The sequence below is a fragment of the Pteronotus mesoamericanus genome, unplaced genomic scaffold (assembly GCF_021234165.1).
Source record: "Pteronotus mesoamericanus isolate MK-2021 breed Mesoamerican mustached bat unplaced genomic scaffold, CSHL_Meso_final scaffold_36, whole genome shotgun sequence".
NCBI lineage: Eukaryota > Metazoa > Chordata > Mammalia > Chiroptera > Mormoopidae > Pteronotus > Pteronotus mesoamericanus.
In genome coordinates, this window is record NW_026555313.1 from 6,496,927 (window position 1) to 6,517,443 (window position 20,517).

General features: G+C 37.3%; 1 protein-coding gene across 1 annotated transcript in view; it reads right to left on the minus strand.

Moving 5' to 3' along the window:
- The window catches only part of TRPC6 (transient receptor potential cation channel subfamily C member 6), a 108,266-nt gene extending 88,811 nt beyond the window's left edge, over positions 1–19,455 (minus strand). The window contains exon 1 of the mRNA XM_054592541.1: positions 19,286–19,455. Coding sequence (XP_054448516.1) covers positions 19,286–19,455 — 170 coding nt within the window. The remainder of the gene's footprint in view (positions 1–19,285) is intronic.
- Between the last annotated feature and the right edge of the window lie 1,062 nt (positions 19,456–20,517).

The window sequence follows — 20,517 nt, forward strand, 5'->3', positions numbered from 1 at the left end:
TTACATTTTATAATCCGCAAAATGAAGATAATGGTCTGCATGTAGTGGAGTGTGGGATTTCCCAGATTGTCAAACAGAGCACAGTGGGAGGCTGCAGGGTAACTATGTGACTTGAGGTGAGTCGGTAGAGTAGGTGTGAGTCTTCACAGAAGGGCAGGGAAAGGATGGGCCAGGCGGTGCTGAGCGTATCATGGGTTGGTTGTGCAGAGGGAAAATAATAAAAATAAAAGTAGGCTGGCCCTCCTGAGTATTTATGTTAAAAGAGGGATGTAGGTGGCTGCTTTGAGTAGTGTCAGGGACTGTAGTCTTGCGCAAGCTGGGGCCTGGGAGAGGAACCATAAGACTTGGCTGGAACACTGGTAATGATGTCGATAATAACTCCGAGGGACCCAGGGGTAAATCAGGCCTAGAAGTAAATTACACTCCTTGAAGCATGCTTTGTTTCTCCCTCAAGGTCTGTTAATCATATACCAGTTAACCAGCTCGAGACTGGTTCAGAAATTTACAAAACTCCTGGACCCTGACAGAAATCCCATCTGGCACCATAATATTTGCTCATCTCGGATCCAAGCAATTCGGTGTTCCTGCCATTGTCTTCTTTAAACATCACCTATTCTCTGTAAACTTAAGTTACTGATGTAATTAGATTACCTATACATTCCTGCTACCTATCCCCTGCTTGTAACCCTCTCAATAAAAGCCATCGAGCTTGGGGGCCTGGGGCATTCCCCACTAGAAGGAATCATCTTCCCCTTTCCTTGACAGGCAAATGGTGTCTGGAACAACTCTTCCATCCATGGAGAAGAGGGGGACCTCACCAGCTAGAGTCCCCTATAGAGGGAAGAGAAAATGAAAAACCCAGAGAACATTCAATAAACAAAGCAGCCCAATGTTGATGTGCACTCAGCAAGTATTTACTAAACACTTCACTCCTGGCTAAGCACTGAAAGCTGAGAGGAACACAGTGGTGAGGGAGCCCTATCTTTGACATTAGGGAGGCCCAATCTTGTAGGCAAGGCAAGACCATATCTCATTCAATGGAAGACACCCATTTTTTCACACTTAAATATCTTTAAAACTGGACTTTATCTAACAATGATGATGCCTCTTACTGGATAAAATATAGCGATAATAGCACAAAGGAGCATCATGCTCAGGGAGCTGTGTAGACCCGTTGCAGTTAGACCAGTTGTTCAAAGTCTAGATGCACATTTGAAAAGAAAGAAAGGAAAGAAAGAAAGAAAGAAAGAAAGAAAGAAAGAAAGAAAGGAAGAAAGGAAGAAAGGAAGAAAGGAAGAAAGGAAGAAAGGAAGAAAGGAAGAAAGGAAGGAAGAAAGGAAGAAAGGAAGAAAGGAAGAAAGGAAGAAAGGAAGAAAGGAAGAAAGGAAGAAAGGAAGAAAGAAAGAAAGAAAGAAAGAAAGAAAGAAAGAAAGAAAGAAAGAAAGAAAGAAAGAAAGAAAGAAAGAAAGAAAGAAAATAGGTTGCTGGACTCCACCCTCCACGTTTCTGATTCAGTAGGTCTGGAGCAGGGCGCAGTGATCTAAGTTTCTAGCAGGTTCCCAGATGATGCTGGGGGCACACACCTTGAAAAGTCCTGGCTGTAAGGAAACTGTCTTTAAATTGGAGAATCCATACCCATGGAACACACACATCTTTGCAAGAATTACATAGACAGAAATTGTTTCACTGAAATCTATGTTCAAGTCCTCCATGTCCATATGTATTCCTTTCTAAAACTTCCCTTCGGTTTCCCTTAAAACACCCATGCAGTCAATTGGTCAAACTGGTTCCCCTTTCTCACTTTCCATTTCACAATCTCCCTTCCCTCACTTTACAAAAGAAAAGTATAACCCTCACCCATCCCTAGCATTGCTCTAATGTGTAAAAGCCTCTTGAACATTAAATAAATGTCTCAAAGTTCAAACTAGGCTTCCTGTAATCAAGGTACTATGTCTCCCCATGCATCCTTTTTAACAAACACATTTTATTAATTATTAAACAAGAAAATAAACTATAACTGACCAAAATGTGTGAGATTTTGATGCAAAAAGGTCTAGAATGTCCAGGATCAACATGTCTAGGATCCGATTTTGATTCCACTACTTACTAGCTGTGAAATCTTGAGAAAGTTAATCTCCCTGTGCCTCAAGTTCCTCTTCTATAAAATTCAGATAATAATATTAAGTTCCTTTAGAATTATCATATTAAATGAGCTAATACATGTAAAGTGCTTAGAATTGTGCTTGGCACATAGGAAATGCTCTGTGTGTTAGGTATCATTGTTATTGTTGTATTGTTGTAATTGTATTAATTGTAATAATAACTCAGAAGAATTTTTTTTAATTTTTAAGCTTATATAGGTTTTCCTTTGTTTTAGGAAACTTATCTATATAAATCAATAAAAAGCTTTTAAGAAAAATATTGTGTAATGTGATATTTAAGTTATGTGAAAATATAAGTTCAAGTAAAAGGAAGTAAAATATATTATAGGGGTTTATGTATTTTTAAATCAGTGATGATGAATATTACATTGCTAGCATTATAGTAAATAAAATATACTTTTAAAAGTGATGGGTTAATTCTATTTTAAATGTTAATTTTCACAATATATTGGCATCCTTTGCAACTCTTTACACTTATGATGAAAAACTTTAGATACTAAGTTAAAGATGTGTGGTGGTAGGTATCTCATGAGAATTTTCTTTATTAAAATATACTATTTCTCAGTTTATCTGATTATATCTTCCAAAAATTTGAGGTTTTTAATCTCATATTTTTATTCTTGGATGAATACAGTAATGGTTTTCTTGATTGAAATTAGATTCAGTTGCTAACTCTGGTTTTTATAGTGAATCTAAAATATCTGAAACAATAGGTTTCCCAAACTGCTTACATATTAAAATCATCTGGGGCTTTTTTTTAATGTTATTCCTAGGCCATATCTCAACCTCAAATTCTGATTTAAGCTCTTGTAATTCTTAGGTAATCTATATTTTTAAAAATCATTCAGGTGATTCTGATATGCAGAGTGGGACAAAAGTAGATTTACCATTGTTCATATGGAAAATAATACAATGATTAATAAATAATAATGCAAGAATAAACTCTGTGTTTTGAATACTGACAACTGAAAACCTACTTTTGCTCACCGTGTATAAGCAGATTTGCAAATAACTGATTAAAAACTTTTGTCATCTACTGGTGTACATGTGTAAAAAAGAGGTTGCTAATATTTTCTCTATGTTTATACCATTTAATATGCAACACTTTTCCTTTAGTAATATCTCTCACTATAATTTTCCAGTGATGGTATATAAGACTATTGCATGTAAGAAAAGGGATCATTTCTAAGCCTTTCTGGGTATATGAGAAATTGTAATCCAACTTGAAAATTATTAATTTCTGAAAGATAAATTACAATGAAAATCAGCTGCATGACTTTGACTATAAGTTTTACCCAGGCACAACTTGGTCCAAATCAAAGTTACTTTATCAATATAACATAACTTTTAAGCCATCTTCTCCTAACATTCTTTTCTCACTTTCTTGGTTTTAAGCCAAACAATTTCATTTAAATATTTAAGACTTTCCTGGATATAATGAGCTTTCACAAATTCTTTCAACTTATTAAATAGAAAGTACCTTTCTTTTTGTTATTTTAATAGAAACAGCAACAAAAAAGATAAATCCCCATGGATATTACATCAACATGATGTAACTAAAGAATGTATATTCATATATTCTTGTTTGTAGAATTATTTAAAAATATTTAACAAGCACCATTTTAGGAATCAAGCATGTATGGAAAGCTCTTAGCATTCTTTAAATGACCTAAGATGAAAGTATATAAAACCCCAATATTGTTTCTGAAAAGGCTATGATAAAAACATGGTAAAGGCAAAGTCTAACAATACCATGTGAGTCCCAGAGAGGAAAGAATTTTAGAGATAAGGCCAATCCACCGAAATCACTTTTTATAAGGGAGACATTGATTCATTCATCCAACGGACAGTTACTGAATCCCACCACATGCTAGTCATGTTTACAGACTAGCTCCTTGCCCTTGGGAAGCTGTCATTCCACTGAAAGGGAGAAAGTACAGACAATGAGGGTCAAAAACAAACAAGCCAGCAAACAAGCCAAAGAGTCAAATGTGTTCAAGTTCTGGCGCAGATGCTCGAGAGCCATAAATTCTTGGGCAAGTTATAGGCAAGTTACTTTTTGTGTTTCAGAACTTCTGTTTCCTCATTTATAAGCAACAATAATAGTACATGTCACACAGGCTTGCTGTGAGGATCAGATAAGCTAATATAAATAAAGCAAAAGGCTGTCATAGTCTTATCTATGTATTAAAGTCAGCTAGAGAATAAAGTTTAAATCTCAAATTCTAGACAGATCATAAAGAATATCTGTGTGCCTTGTACTCTTTCATATTGCATCTTCTCTTTCATTTACCTTAACTCTAGCACACAAAAAAAACCATATTTCATTGATTTTAAGCACATGTCTCTCCCATTTTAATTTGTCTGGAATAGACTGTATCTTGCCATCTAGGGCTTCTTGCAATTGCTGCTCTCAAGTGTCAGTCATTACCGTAACATAGTTTTCATTCACAGTGCATGTACAGTCATTAAAAGCAATGGCATCCAAAGTTTGAGAATGGATGACAGAGGCTGGAAAATAAATCCTGGAAACAGTAACTGAGCATTCCTTTCAAGCCTAAAACACAAATACGTGTGTGTGTGCGAGCGCGCGCGCGCGTGTGTGTGTGTTGGGGAGGGTGGGACATACATGAGGAATAGTGGTGAATCATTTGTTTAGCAACATTCAGGAACTGTTAATCAAAATAATCTTGCTCTACATAATTGCAAAGTCAGTTTAATTACCTAGCACCAAAAGCTTTGTGTGTATCGTGGGTTCTCCAAAGAAATGCTGCATCACCACTGTTCATTTTGGCAGGGAGGACAATGCCATGTGGAAAAACATGAGCATTGAAGATTCTGAGTTGAAAAGTGGCCAGAAAAGTCCATCTCTAAATGTGAAGGAGCATTAGGAATACCTTAACCAAATTTATTTTGTTTAGATTTTCTTTTTTCATATGTGCATAAGAATTATATATGACTCAAATCCGTATCTAATTATCTATAAAGAGCTGCTTCAATAGGTAAAAAATAAAAATCAAAGGTATCATTTAATCGATAGCATTTTTTTGCTTCTTTTTTAAGATATATCTAATATCAGAGCAGGTTACAATGGATAGAACCTTAGATTCGATAAAATATAGTGTTTGTGATTCCCAAATATGGTGCATGGCATATCAAAGGAGCTTAAACAAATATTGTTAAAAGCAATTAATGCATCTCTCAAGATGAAATATAGTGTCTGGCCCTGCACGCCCCTCACAGCAAAGGGATCCTGCAGAACACCTTTTCCTGGGCAACAGTGGGGATTGTCACATTGCTCAGAGATCAGCTTTCCACAGTCACCACTGCCACCCTTGCCCTAGGCAATGCAAAATTCTGTTTCAAAGACATTAACATAGTAATAATAAAAACGAGATTATCTATAACAGTTTATCAACGGAAAGTCTTTCAAAAGAGCTTCAGAAATCATGTCTTTTCCAATTCTTATTTTAACTCTCAATATAATTTTGTTAGTAATTCCCATGAAGAGAACTTCTCCCAGTTCTCTGTGAGAATTTTGTGCTGACCCACTACATGTCAAGCCAAAATGCTCTCTGTGCTGCAAAACCAGAGATGCTGTAATTGATAGCATGAAATCTGCCACGAGTATATGCCATCAATCTTTACATGACTATCCACACTGTAATTGATGTCTGACAATATACACTTTCAGATAAATATCATGTAAAATGCTCTTAAAAATTATGCATATCCTCCAGTTTCACACTACCATTTGAGTCAGGTCCATTTTTCTGATACAATTGCATTATAGCATAGAAGCAATTTCATCCATATGATAGAAATCAACAGTAAAAGAAAACTTCACCATTTGTAATCCTTAGAGTCATAAAAGTGTGTGGACTACTTGATAAAATAATCTGCAGATTACCTAGTTTTGATACATTCATAATATTCCTTTGGTGACAAAGATTGGAAGTTTTTCAAAACCTGTCACTGTTCTTCTAGATAAGCGATAAAACAGAGTCTTTTGCTTCCTTTCTTTCTTCTCATTTCTCTCAACTACTAGTTGTGTAATCTTTGGGAAGGCACTTAACCTCATGTTGCTGTGGTACATTTTTCTTTCTTATCAGTAAAATGGGATATAAAATTGCATGCCTCATATAAGGCATGCAGTATTAAATGATTAATATTTATAAAACATTTACAGGAGGGCCTACTACAGAGAAGCCCCTAATAAATCTAGCTATTATTTTTATTATTCCTGGAAATAATCATATAAAAGAAGAATGGAATAAGTAGATTAGTGAATCAGTGAAAGAAGTGCAATATAAGGCTTGACCTTCAAAGATAGTTAAGATTTCAATGGAAAGAGAAGGTGGAGGTTAAACATACTTATTACTACTATTCATAGCCTTTCTCGTGTCTTCTCCCCTCACCCAGAGTATGACTTAGTTACAATGAGCACAGAACAAAAAACCTTGGTTCAGTAGATCAGAGCCAACCTGTGGCCTCTCAAGTAGCTGTGGAAAGAGAAAAAGGAATAACAAATATGCTCTCCAGGAGCACATCCCACCGAGTACCCAGCTGTGCCAGGACAAGCATGACTGTGTGGAACGCTGAAAGCACAGGGAACTGCAGCCTGCCAGCCCTTCTGCCCATGCGTTCCAGCCTGTGCTATCTGAGATGCATTGGTTTTTGTCTTCTCAACAACAATTTACCGGCTGTGTCATTTTCTGCACATTGCTTAACATCTTTAAATTTCAGTATTATCATTTATAAAATGGACATTTAACAGGGCCAAGTGCCTGCTCTAAAGAGCAAATTACATTTGTATAACACATAGAAAAGGACCTGCTACAGAGTAGGTATTCAAAAGGTGTTAGTCCCCACAAATATACGTAAAGAGTTTAGATGAGTCCTCTACAGAAACAACAACTTGCATTGAACTGTAACTCTCATTAACATCAATTCTACTCTTGGTCCTGGCTGGGTTATCTGAATTAGGTAGATAACAGTTACACCACACTCATATGTGTTGTACGAGTATCTGTAATATTCATTTCTATATTCTGTTCCAAACAGACATTCTATAAGAAATGTGATTCAGTCAATTCCAATGGCTTAAGAGTCTTGGACAGCATGCCAAATTTTAAGTTCCAAAGTTTAATTGAAATTTGACATATAGATAAGCACTTCTCAATGTGCTGAGAGCAAGCAGATGATTCCTAAACAAAGAGCAGTCACAGATGGTAATTTTACCCAACTGGATCTGCTTATGCTCATATTTAGCATTTTTTTATGGAAGAGGGAGAAAAACAAGAATGGACTTTAAGAAAATGTTTTCCTTTTATTATTTACTTTCTAAAAAGCAAAGAGGAATTGCCTTATGGAGTTACTTCTTATAGCTCAAGGAACATACCTAACTGCCTAGAGAAAAAAATTATGCAATGTCTTCCTAGAGGTAAACCAACATCCTGTTATAGAATATATGTAGACGTTTCGGCACATCTTGTGATAACTCCACAACCTACAGGATCTATTTCTTTAAAAAAATGTTTCCTGATAATCATTTGTTATCAGTGGATGTTGATTACTTCAAGGCAGGGTAGGTTTGGAATCAAAATAGGTGCTTTCTGTCATGCAGAACACAGATCGCCAAAGTGGTCGATTGAAAGAGACCCACCATTAATCCAAGTCACTAGGGGAAATTTTGATTCTTAAATGAAGAAGGGGAAGCAGATTCAAAGGTGAGTTACATGTTCTTTTCACCTGAGAACAGCTTTGATGCGAACTCTTTATCAAGGTCCAGGTCTTTGCTTTATGGTTATAAACATTACTTCAAAGGACATAACACTAGGATGATCTCTGAATTCTAAACCACTACATATATATATAAGAAATCATGCAATCAGCACTGGCTGGTGTGGCTCAGTGGATTGAGTGCTGGCCTGTGAACTGAAAGGTCGCTGGTTCAATTCCCAGTCAGGGCACATGCCTGGCTTGCGGGCCAGGTCCCCAGCTGGGGGCATGCGAGAGGCAACTGATTGATGTATCTTACACACTGATGCTTCTCTCTGTCTATTTCTCCCTCCTTTCCCCTCTCTCTAAAAAGAAATACATAAAATCTTAAAAAGAAATCATGGTATTATACATGCTCCCTTTGATTGATTTTATTTATCTTTTTTCATTTATTTATTTTTTTAGTCCTTACCCAAGGATATGTTTATTGACTTTATAGAGAGAGAGGAAGAGAGAGAAAGAGGGGGGGAGAGAGAGAGAGATATTGATGTGAGAGAGAAATATCCATCTGTTACCTCCCATATCTACCCCTACCAGGGATTGAACCTGCTACCTGGGTATGTGCCTTGACCAGAGATCGAACCTGCAACCTTTTGGTGTATGGGATGATGTTCCAACTAACTGAGCACCCAGCCAGGGCAGATTTTATTTATCTTTTGATAAATATATTTTTGTAAGGAAATGAACCACTCGATTTTACCCTTATACTGCTGTTGGGTGTCGTGTTCTGATGTGTCTGTCCTTTTGTGGGTCAGGGAGTGAAGCCACACCTCTGAGGTATACAGTAATAAAAGATCATATCTTTATTAAGGAATAAATTAATTTGTACTTTCTCTTTGTTACACACTGTGCTACATGTAAAGAGATAAAGGATCGCCCTACCTCTAGAGGCTTACAGTCTAGTAAAGAGAAAGACACATATGAAAAAGTAAGTGTAAAAACCATAATGGATGTTTGAACATACATATTTATCAGACATATGAATGCAAAATGAGGGAGAAACATAAAAATTTAATATTTTCATAGGCCTGAGTCCATATGCTAACTTCAGTCTTAAACTTCTTCAAGTGAGTAAGTGTGCCCTATCAGTAATTAATGTCACAAAACATTTTCCAGCCTACAACCTGAATTTCTCATTAGCTTATTTATACATAAATGTGTTGAAGACACATTTTATTTTGTCTGGAGAAAAGAAGACTATGTTTGGAGATTTTATTTATCTGTGGTCTCTGGTATTAGGTTACCTCACTTAAATTAGGAATTAAGAGTCTGGGCCCTAAGGTGAAGAGACAAGTTTCATCGAAAACTATCCTGATGTCAAAAAAATGTTAAAGAATCCATGACCCATAAAAATGTCATTTTTAACTGTAATTGAAAAAAAATGTTTTAAAAAATGAAGTAACATATATTGAAGAAATTTTCCATGTATCTTTAATAGTAGGTTCTCCATAACATGTAATTTTAAATACTATTATGGCCTACAAATAAACATCATAGAAATATTATTGTGACAATGTTTATAATTCAATGTCATGTTTATGCCACATTATTCAAGTTTTTAACTTTGATCATTAATAAAGTAATATACTTTGAGTTTAAACAGCTGTTATGCTGTTACAGTCTCTTTCTTCAGTATGCATTCGTTATTGCTTAACCACATATATGGAATAACTTTATCTTCCAAATAGGCAGTAAAAATAATCTAAAAATCTTCATTCAGAGAATGTCTAACATTTTTAAATCATTAAATAATAATAATTACTATTTAACTTAAACTATTTTATAAAACTAAAAGGTTTTATGGAACTCATGGGTTAAAAAAATAAACATAATGAAAAAAGTTGTTTTTGTTTTTATCATGTCAAATGAATAGAATTGAGAGTCTCTCTGGGTTTTTCTTATAACTTTGATTCATGATAAGTCAACCTTTAAAGAGAAATCTCTTTTTTTGACTGTATCTTTGTTTAAAGAAACAAACACTGTATCAGCACTGGAACACCAATGTTGTATAAAACATTACAATACCTAAAGGGTAAATAATACCTTTATGTAAAACAAAAAACATAGTTCTTACACATTATATAACCTAGGTTTCAAGATACATTATGAGTATATTTTCACTGTATATATTTTCAATTTTAAAACATTCAAATACATTCTTTACAAATGCACAGGAAACATTTTCTAGGATAAACCACATGTTAGGACACAAAACAAGTCTCAATAAATTTAAAAGAGTGAAATCACATCAAGCATCTTCTCTGACCATAATAGTATGAAACTAGAAATCAATCACAAGGAAAAAAACTAAAAAACCACACAAACACATGGAGGCTAAATAATTTTGTTACTAAACAATGATGGGTTAACAATGAGATAAAGAAAGAAATCAAAAGATAACTTCAGACTTCCAGCCAAGATGAAGGCATAGGTAAACATGCTTCACCTCTGTGCACAACTACAGCAAAAATTATCACTAGACTACAAAACAAATATCACCCAGATTCATCAGAAAATCGAGCTGTACGAAAATCTGGCAACCAAGGATTTAAGGAAACCACATTCATTCAGACAGGGAAGAGGGGCAGAATTGCAGAGGCACATAGAGGCACAGAGAAGCAGCAGAATGGGCAGTCCTACAGTCACATGTGGTGAATAAAAATTGGGAGAGATACCTCGGGAGTGAACAATCCCTGTCCCAGACCAGACCACCTAACTCAGAGTTTCAGCACCAAGAGGATAAGTCCCCATAACTTCTGGCTGCAAAAATCACTGGGAGTTGGGGCAATAGAAGAAACTGCAGGATTCTCAACAGACTTCTCTTAAAGGGCCCACAATGGACTTAGGACTCACACAGACTCACCCACTATGGGATCAGCACAGAGCAACAACTGAAGGGGCACAAGTGGCATATGGAGAGAAAGTGAAGTGACTGGCAAAGGGGCAAAGGCCAGGGAAACAGCAGCAACGTTGTCCCCTCTCTGAGCCCACCTGCCCACAGGGCCACAAAGCAGTGAAATGGGTTGCCCCACCCTGGCAATTACCTAAGGCTCTGCCCCACACAATTTACAGGTGCCTTTTCTACAACAGGACACATTACTAAGACAGGGAGTCAAAGCAGCTCTACCTAATACACAGAAACAAACACAGAGAGGCTGCCAAATTGGGGAGACAAAGAAATATGGCCCAAATAAAAGAACAGAACAAAACTCCTGGAAAATAACTAAATGAAATGGAGATAAACAAAACATCGGATGCAGAGTTCAAAGCACTGGTTATCAGGATGCACAAAGAAATCATTGGGTACTGCAATAGCATAAAAAAGACCCAAGCAGAATTAAAGGTTACATTAGGTGAAATAAAAAAAAAAAATCCACAGGGAACCAACAGTGGAGGGAATGAAGTCAAGCTTTAAATCAACAATTTGGAACATGATGGATAAAAAAGCGTGCAATCAGAACAGCAAGGAGAAAAAATAATTCAAAACAACAAAGACAATCTAAGGAGCCTCTCAGGCATCTCCAAATGTACCAAAATCCTAGTCATAGGGGTGCCAGAGGAGAAGGGGAAGAGCAAGAAATTGTAAACTTATTTGAAAAAATAATAAAAGGAAACTTCCCTAATTTGGTGAAGGAAATAGACAAGTCCAGGAAGCACAGAAAGTCCCAAAGAAGATGAATCCAAATAGGACCACACCAAGACATGTTATAATTAAAATGACGAAGGTTAAAGATAAAGGGAGATTTCTTAAAAACAGCAAGAGAAAAGCAGAGTTGCCTACAAAGTAATTCCCCTAAGACTGGTAGCTGATTTGTCAAAAGAAACTTTGCAGGCTAGAAGGGACTGGGAAGAAGTATTCAAGGTGTTGAAAAGCGAGGACCTACAACTTAGAGTACTCTATCCAGCAAAGTTATCATTTAGAATTGAAGTGCAGGTAAAGTGATTCCCAGACAAGGTAAAACTAAAAAAAAGTTCATCATCATCACCGAGCCATTCTTATATGAAATGTTAAAGGAAACTATGTAAAGAAAACAAGACCAAAACTATTGAACATTAAAATAGCAACAAATGCACAACTATCAACAACTGAATCTAAAAAACAAACTAAGCAAACAAGCAGAACAGGAATAGAATCACAGATAGGGAGATCATTTGGAGGATTATCAGCTGGAAGTGAGGAAGAGAGAATGGGGGAAAAGGTGCAGGGATTAAGAAGTACAAATTGGTGGGTACAAAATAGACAGGGGGGTGATAAGAACAGAGTAGGAAATGGAGTAGCCAAATAACTTGTATGCATGACCCATGGACATGAACCAAAGGAGGGGACTGCTGATGGGAATGGGGGGTACCAGGCAGAGGGGTTAAAGGGGGGAAAATTGGGACAACCATAATAGCATAATCAATAAAGTATATTTTTTTTAAAAAAAAAAGATACCTTGAAATGCAACAACCCAAAATCTATGGGACACAGCAAAAGTAGTCATAAGTGTGAAATCCATAGCATTATAAGCCTACCTCAAAAACAAGAAAAATCTCAAGTAAGCAATCTAACCTTACACTTAAGCAACTAGAAAAAGAAAAAGTAAAAGAAGCCAAAAGTGAGTAGAAGAAAGAAAATAATAAAGATCAGAACATAAATAAACAAAATAGAGTCTAAAAAATAGTACAAAAGATCAATGAAACCAAGGCCTGGTTCTTTGAAAAGATAAACAAGATTGATAAACCTTTAACCAGACTCATTGAGAGAGGAAAGAGGGGACCCAAATAAATAAAATCAGAAATAAAGAAGGGTAGTAGCAACTGACATTACAGAAATACAATGAATTATAATATTACAAACAACAGCATGCTGACAAACTTTACTATCTGGAAGAAATGGATAAATTCCTAGAAAAATGCAGTAACCCAAAACTGAATCAAGGAGAAACAGAAAATCTGAACAAATTACAACTAATGAAACTAAAGCAGTAATCAAAAAACTTCCAACGAACAAAAGTCCTGGACTAGATGGACCGACAGGTGAATATTACCAACCATTCAAAAATGAACTAACACCGTCCTTCTCAAACTACTTCAAAATATTCAAGAGAGTAGACTCCCATGCTTATTTTATAAGGCTAGCACTATCCTAATTCCAAAACCAGGTAAAGACACTACAAAGTAAAAAAAATTGTAGGTCAATATCCATGATAAACATATGTAAAAATCCTCAACAAAATATTAGCAAGCCAGATCCAGCAATACATTATAAAGATCATACAACATAATCAAGTAGGATTTATGCCTGGGCTGCAAGGTTGGTATAATATCGACATATCAATTAACGTGACACACCACATAAACAAATGAAAAATAAAAATCACATGATCATACCCATAAATGCACAAAAAATCTTTTGACAAAATCCAGCACCTATTTATAATCAAAATCCTCAGTAAAGTAAGAAGACAGAGAATATATCTCAACGCAATTAAGGCTATGTATGACAAACCCACAACTAACATCATACTCAATGGGCAAGAACTAAAAGTGTTTCCCTTAACATAGGGAACAAAGCAGGGATGTCCGCTTTCACAATCTTTATTCAACATCGTACTGATAGTCCTAGCCACAGCAATCAGACAGGAAGAAGGAATAAAAGGCATACAGATTGGAAAGGAAGAAGTAAAAGTTTGTAAATGGTATGATCCTGTATATAGAGAATCCTAAAGGTTTCACCACAAAACTGCTAGAACTAATAAATGAATTCAGTAAAGTAGTGGGACACAAAATCAATATTCAGAAATCAGTGGCATTTTTATACACAAATTTGAACTATTAAAAAGGGAACTAAGAAGACAATCCCATTTACAAGTGCATCAAAAAATAATACTATACTAGGAATAAATTTAATCAAATTTTCTGTACTCAGAAGCTATATGACACTGATACAATTTAATGGAAGCATATACAGTGCTTCCATTATGGATAGGAAAAAGTAACATTGTTAAAATGTCCATCCTCCCCAAAGCAATCTGTAGGTTCAATGCAATTCCTATCAAAATACTGATGGTGTATTTCACAGAACTAGAACAAATATTCTAAAAATTTATATGGAACCACAAAAGACCCCAAATAACCACAACAACCTTGAGAAAGAAAAACAAAATTGAAAGTACCTGACATTAAACTATACTACAAGACCATAGTATTCAAAACATCATGGTACTGGCATAAATACAGACATACAGGTCAATGGAAAAGAATCAAACTCACACCTATATGGTCAATTACTATTTGACAAACGAGGCAAAAACATACAATGGGTAAAGGAAGTATTCAATAAATGATGTTGGGAAAATTGCACAGGTAAGTGACAAAAGTGAAACTAAACCACCTTCATATACCATATATAAGAATAAATTCAAAATTAATTAAGGATTTAAATGTAAGACTCAATACCATAAAAATTCTTGATGAAAACATAGGCAGTCAAATCTTGGACATTCTTTGTAGTAATATTTTTTCTGATATATCTCCTCAGGCAAGGGAAGCAAAAGAAAAAATAAATAAGTGGGTCTACATCAAAATAAAAAAAGTTTTCGTACAGCAGAGGAAACCATCAACTAAATGAGAAGACAATCCACTGAATGGGAGAACATATTTGACAATGACACACTTGATAAGGAGTTAATATCCAAAATTTATAAAGAGCTCAATGCCAAAAAAAACAAATAACCCAGTTTAAAATTGGGCAAAGACCTGAACAAAGACTTCTCCAAAGAGGACTTATACATGGCCAATAGACATAAAAAGATGCTCAGCTTCACTAATCATAAAAGAAATATAAATTAAAATCACAATGAGATAGATATTACCTCACACCTATCAGAATGGCTAACAGTACTAAATCAACAAATGAGTTTTGGCAAGGATGGAGAGAAAAGGGAACCTTTGTGCACTATTGGTAGGAATGCAAATTGGTGCATGCACTATGGAAAACAGTACAGGAGTTCCCCCAAAATTTAAAAATGAAACGCCTTATGACTCAGCAATTCCACTTCTGAGTACATATCTGAAGAAACTCAAAACACTAATTTGAAAGAATACACACAACCCTGTTTTCATTGCAGCATTATATACAACAGCCAAGCTATGGAAACAACCTAAATGCATATCAACAGACGTGGATAAAAAAAGTGGTGGTACATTTGCACGATGGAATATTACTTGGCCATAAAAAAGAATGAAATCTTACCATTTGCAACAGCCTGGATGGACCTACAGGGTATTATGCTAAGTGAAGTAAGTCATTCAGACAAAGATAAATACCATTTGATTTCACTTATATGTAAAATCTAAAGAAGACTATATTCTCTTTCATGAGTCTTCTATATTCTCATGAGTCTTCTATATTCTATTAAGATAGTTGTGACACTATCTTAAATTCTTAAAGATCCAGTAAGGCTGTTGTATCATATGCTGACTCTCCCTCATGGATTGTATCCTCTGCTGACACTCATTCTTGGTTGACTATTTCCTTATGTGCTGTGTCACGTATTATATAGTGAGCTTATCTTTAGCTGTGCTCTTTCCTCTTTTGCCATTTTCTTGAAAATCCTTGCAGTTGAGATGGTTGATACTATTCTTTCAAAACAGTTTTGTGTTTTACTCTTCTAGGAACACCAAGAATATTTTTCAGCTTGAAGACTTCCAGGTCAGCAAGCAGTGTAAAAAAATAAAAACAAAAACAAAAACACATAACATGCAAGCCGAAAAATGAAATTCTTAGGGGAAGACTTCTTTTCCACTTACTAATAAAGTTTCTTGTTCTCACTCTGTGCTCGTGGCCTATTTTTCTAACCTAACTTCTCATACAAATAAGGATCCTGAATTTATGCTGGGGCACAGACGTCTCAGTCCCAACTCTCTGCCTAATCTGGAGCCAAGGCCTTAGCTTCTCTCTAGTTCATACGGGCACTAGGCTCCAGCCTCCTAGTCACTCAGATCCATAAACCCCATGGATGCCACAATATCAGCTATCCTCTGGTTTTTAATTTCTTTGCTTTTGGCACATGGTAAACCATTTTACTTTTCACAAAACTAAGTAATGTTTTAAAATTATTTTAAATACTTTATCCAGTATTTCTAGGTAATAGTAACCATAATTTTTTAAATTGTCTCAGTTTACTCTATCACCAGAGCTTTAGTTTACGAACAGCTTACTGTGTCTTATTCTTAATTATTTAGTCAGTCTTCCCCAAATAGAATGTTTAGTTTGACTGTGTTTCAGGTCTTGAGAATTTAGAAACCCCTAACATTACTGTTTTTATGGCCAGAATTCCTCCCCATGTTGAGAAGTGATAAACAAGAGACATAATTTTAATTTCTAAATGATACACCTCCTAAAATACTGGCAGAACATGGACCATTTCATGCTATTCATCCTTACAAATAGATCAAAATACAGTGTATTCATTGATTTCTGATTAAAAACTAGAAAAAGGAAGAATTTGAATCTTTTTCTTCTAGACATCATTTTAAAATGTTACTGCTAACTCTATGAAGTTCTGAGAATATGTTACTGTTCCCCAACAAGAAAATTTGCCACTATTTTCAATAGTAAAAGCCTCATAAATATATCTAAAAAAATCTTTCTACGTCAGTGAACTATGAAACAGATTTTTTTAGCAAGAGTAATTGAATTTATCTCGCAAAAATGACAACTTGCAACATTTTGTGATCTTATAAGGCAAAAATCTCAGTGATTTGAAAAAAATTGCTTTCACCAATAATACACCTCCCACTCTGGGAAAATATATGAAATTGTTTAAATCACAAATCAAGAGCATATAGAAGAGTTTATTTGTACTCTCTACCAGAGGAAAGTAATTTTCTTTAGCTCTTTCTCTTATATCATAGGTGTGAAGCACTGTTGTTTATTGATTAAAATTTTTCAGTTACTTGATTTATTAACTGTGGAAAATAAAAACCTTTGAGTAAACAGTGATAAAAAGAATAAAAACTATAAAACCTCCTGGAAATACTAGACTTAGACAAGACCAGACTCTACTCCTGGAACAAGACTCACTCTTTAATTTATTATCTAGTACCTCTGACATGACATGAGAGGGTGCTTGGTATGAATAGAAGCTCATTCAAATATTGTTTTCATCTCCCTGCTGCCCAGGTCTAGCCATTAAGACTGATCTGGAATTCCAGGACTAAGGGAGGAAAATATCCTCTAAATAGAAGATGATGTAAAAACTAAAAAAATAAGTAAGGCAGTAAACCACATTTGAAGAAAGCATTGGGGACAGATTTCAGGACATGATCTTACTACTTTCTTTAGTTTTTCTCACTACTAATATATTACCACAAGTTTTATAAATCAAATTATTTTTCCCACCGACAGTAACAAGTGATTATAGACTAATCAGATGGTAAACAGTAGACAAGTTTTTTGTCTATGAGACAGCCTAATTTTTAAAAAGCAGTATAGCTTTTTCAAGTTGCTTAACTTAACCACAGGTAACATTGCCATCTTAGTAAATCTCAAGTCTAAGCCAATAAAAAGAGTCTATGTTTTAAATATTTACTCTCAAATAAAATTTGAGAATACCTGTATTCATAATATCCAAGATTGATTTATTTTTCTGTTTTTTTCTTGGTATATATGTTCTTGCTACTCAGAGTGTGGTCCATGGACCAGCAGTCTCCATACTTCTCAGACATTGTTAGAAATGCAGAGTCTTGGGCCACACCTAGAGCCAACTGAATCAATCTACATTTTAACAAGACCCCTAGGTAAGTCATATGTCCATTAAAGTTTGAGAAGCTCTGTACTGTAAAACAAAAGAATATTCTGCAGTATAAAGTCAAATACAAGATTTCTTTTGGGGATATGGCAACGTCCTGGAATTAGACAGACATGATGGTTTCATAACTTTGTGATATACTAAACATCACTGAACTGTACAACTTAAAATGAATTGTATGGGATGTGAAGTATGCCTTAATTTTTAAAAAGGAAAAAAAGATAAGAAATAGTAAATGCTTTCAAATTGCACAACACATAGATTAATGGAACTAGTTGCAATTATTTCTTTTTATTTCGCGAAAAAATTAGATTCTCAATTTCCTAGGGTTCACGTCTTACTGTGAAAGGGAACCACAGCAGGACTTGACTGTGAGCAGTCCTGACCAAAGACTGGAGTGCCCATTCATCTATCATGAGGGTCTGCCAGGAGCCCATGGGGGCGGAGACACACACACACACACACACACACACACACACACACCCACCCACCCCCCGAGCTGCTTACACAACTGCTACTGAGAACTGCTTTCCTCAGGAGGAAAACCGCATCTGGATGGATTGTGTGACAGATCAGGAAACCAGGGTACCCAATCGAACCAGCGATGGGGCAGAAATGCTATCTACCAGCTGCACGTGTGGGCCCAGGAGTAGGGGGAGGGGAGACTTCACCCTCATTCATTCTGCCTTCTACCTGACTCTGCTAACGATCTCTCTCCAAAAAAGAAACAACAAAAAACAAAAACAAAAACAAAATCGACGTTCTCCAGTAAAAATCTCTTAATTAGTTAGAATACACTGCAAACGACCTGTCCCCTCGCTTCTACAATTCAGTCGATTCCTGGTCCGCACCCTATCAGGCTCATCTCCACTGGACCCCTTTGGTAAAAGCTTCAGTGCTGCGGGTAGGGAAGCCTAGGAGTTCTATTTCCCAGACTTAACCCCGTGACTCCAAGGCGGGGAAGAGGATGTCCCCAGGGCAAGTCCATACCTTCCCAGGCACACCTTCGAACTGCCCCGCTTTCTGGGGCCCTAAGGACCTGTGCGCGCCACCTGAAGGGCTAAAGCAGGCAGAGCGTGCAGAAAATAACGGGCGCACTAGTTCCCGAGTTTCCCGGACGCACCAAGACAGCACCAAGGACCTTTAGTGTTGTACTCATCTCTCCCACAGAGGCTGAGTAACAGGGGGGCAAATTTGAATCAGTCCCCTGCCCAGAACATGCCTTTGGGGCAGCAACACTGAGTGTCTATGAGGGCACCGGGTGGCACCCGAACTGAAGAAATGGACGAGGCACTCGATCACCCTTAGTGTTGCTGACGGCCCGCAGTCCCACTCTCGCAGGCGAACGTACCCATGCTTGCTCACCAGGAGCAACCTAGATCCGCACACGCCCCTCTGTTCCCTGGGGTCCCAGACCAGACTCTCGCGGTCCTCGGAGGGACATGCGTGTTCAGACGCACACAGATCTGGATCGTACGCCCCTGCGAGCGCGCAGCGTTCAGCTGCACAGCCGGCAACCCGCCCGTCCGCGCGGCCCGCACTTACTAGCAGGGGTAGTAGCCGTAAGGAGGCAGCGGGGGCTGCGAACAGCCGTCCTCTCCCAGCTCGGAGTCCATGAGCAGATAGTCCTGGCTCTCGTTGCGCCGCGCGCCGGCCCCAGCCATGACTTGGGGAGAGCCGCCCCTCCGGGGCCCGAACGCTGGGCTCTGGTTCATAGCTGCAACGCCAGACCGGCCCCAGGTCCCGCTCCGGGGGGAGGCGCCTAGGCAGTTCCAGGCGGATGCCTAGGCGGTGTGCGCGTCACTGGCCGGACTGTCCCGGGGCACACAGGTGCCCAGGGGACGAGTGTGAGGCAGGGGTTGAGGACGCCTGATGATCTGAGCTCCGAGAGCGGCTTTGATGTTAATTCGGAGAGAAGTCACCACTTAGGGAACCACAAAGGGGACCCAGAAAGGAGGAGGCCCTGGCTCCCGGGCTGAGTGAGTACAGGCGGAGCGGCGGGTGGCAGCGGCGCCTGAGGGCCCAGAGCAAGGGAGTTGGAGCTGAAGAGTTACTATGTCAACGGAGATTCTCAGCCTTCGGCTGGCTCCCGCCTTCTTCCTCCACATCCTCCGTCATGATCTCCACCTTTAAAGGGATCAGAACGATGTTCTAGAAAGCAGCCTCCAAAGCCGGTCCTGTAAACACAACTTTCTGGGCCAGGATGAACCTAAAAGGCGGAGCGACACACGCTGCCCCTCCCTCCTTCCCCCTACCCCAAGAGTCTGCTTATTTAGAAACCATACAAATGAAGAACTTTCTAGGAAGCTTTCCTTAAGTAAGACTCTTGAAGAACCAAGGAAACCTGTTTTTTAAAAGAGATACGATATCATAACTATGTAACTATGTACTGAGGCCAGGTGGGTATTGGAAATATCGTGGGACCATCTTGTAAAGTATGTCTAACCACTATACTGTACATCTGAAACTAATACAAAATAATATGGAATGTAAACTATAATTTAAAAATAAACTGTTTAAAAATTAAAAAAATAAGAGAAATGAGCCTCTCCTTTCTCTAGACTGCTTTCATTTTCTTAAGGCATTTTCTCTCCCGTTTCCAACCTCCAAAGTTCTTACAACTCTTCACTTTAAAATGAACAACTTCAATGATCCCAGTGCCAGATGTTCCCAGTCCCTGAGAAAACCAACAAAAATAGGCATGCATTTTCCACTAATACCAACAGAGGCCAACAACCTCTATCGGAAGAAAAACTTTCCTTCCATCACTGCAAATA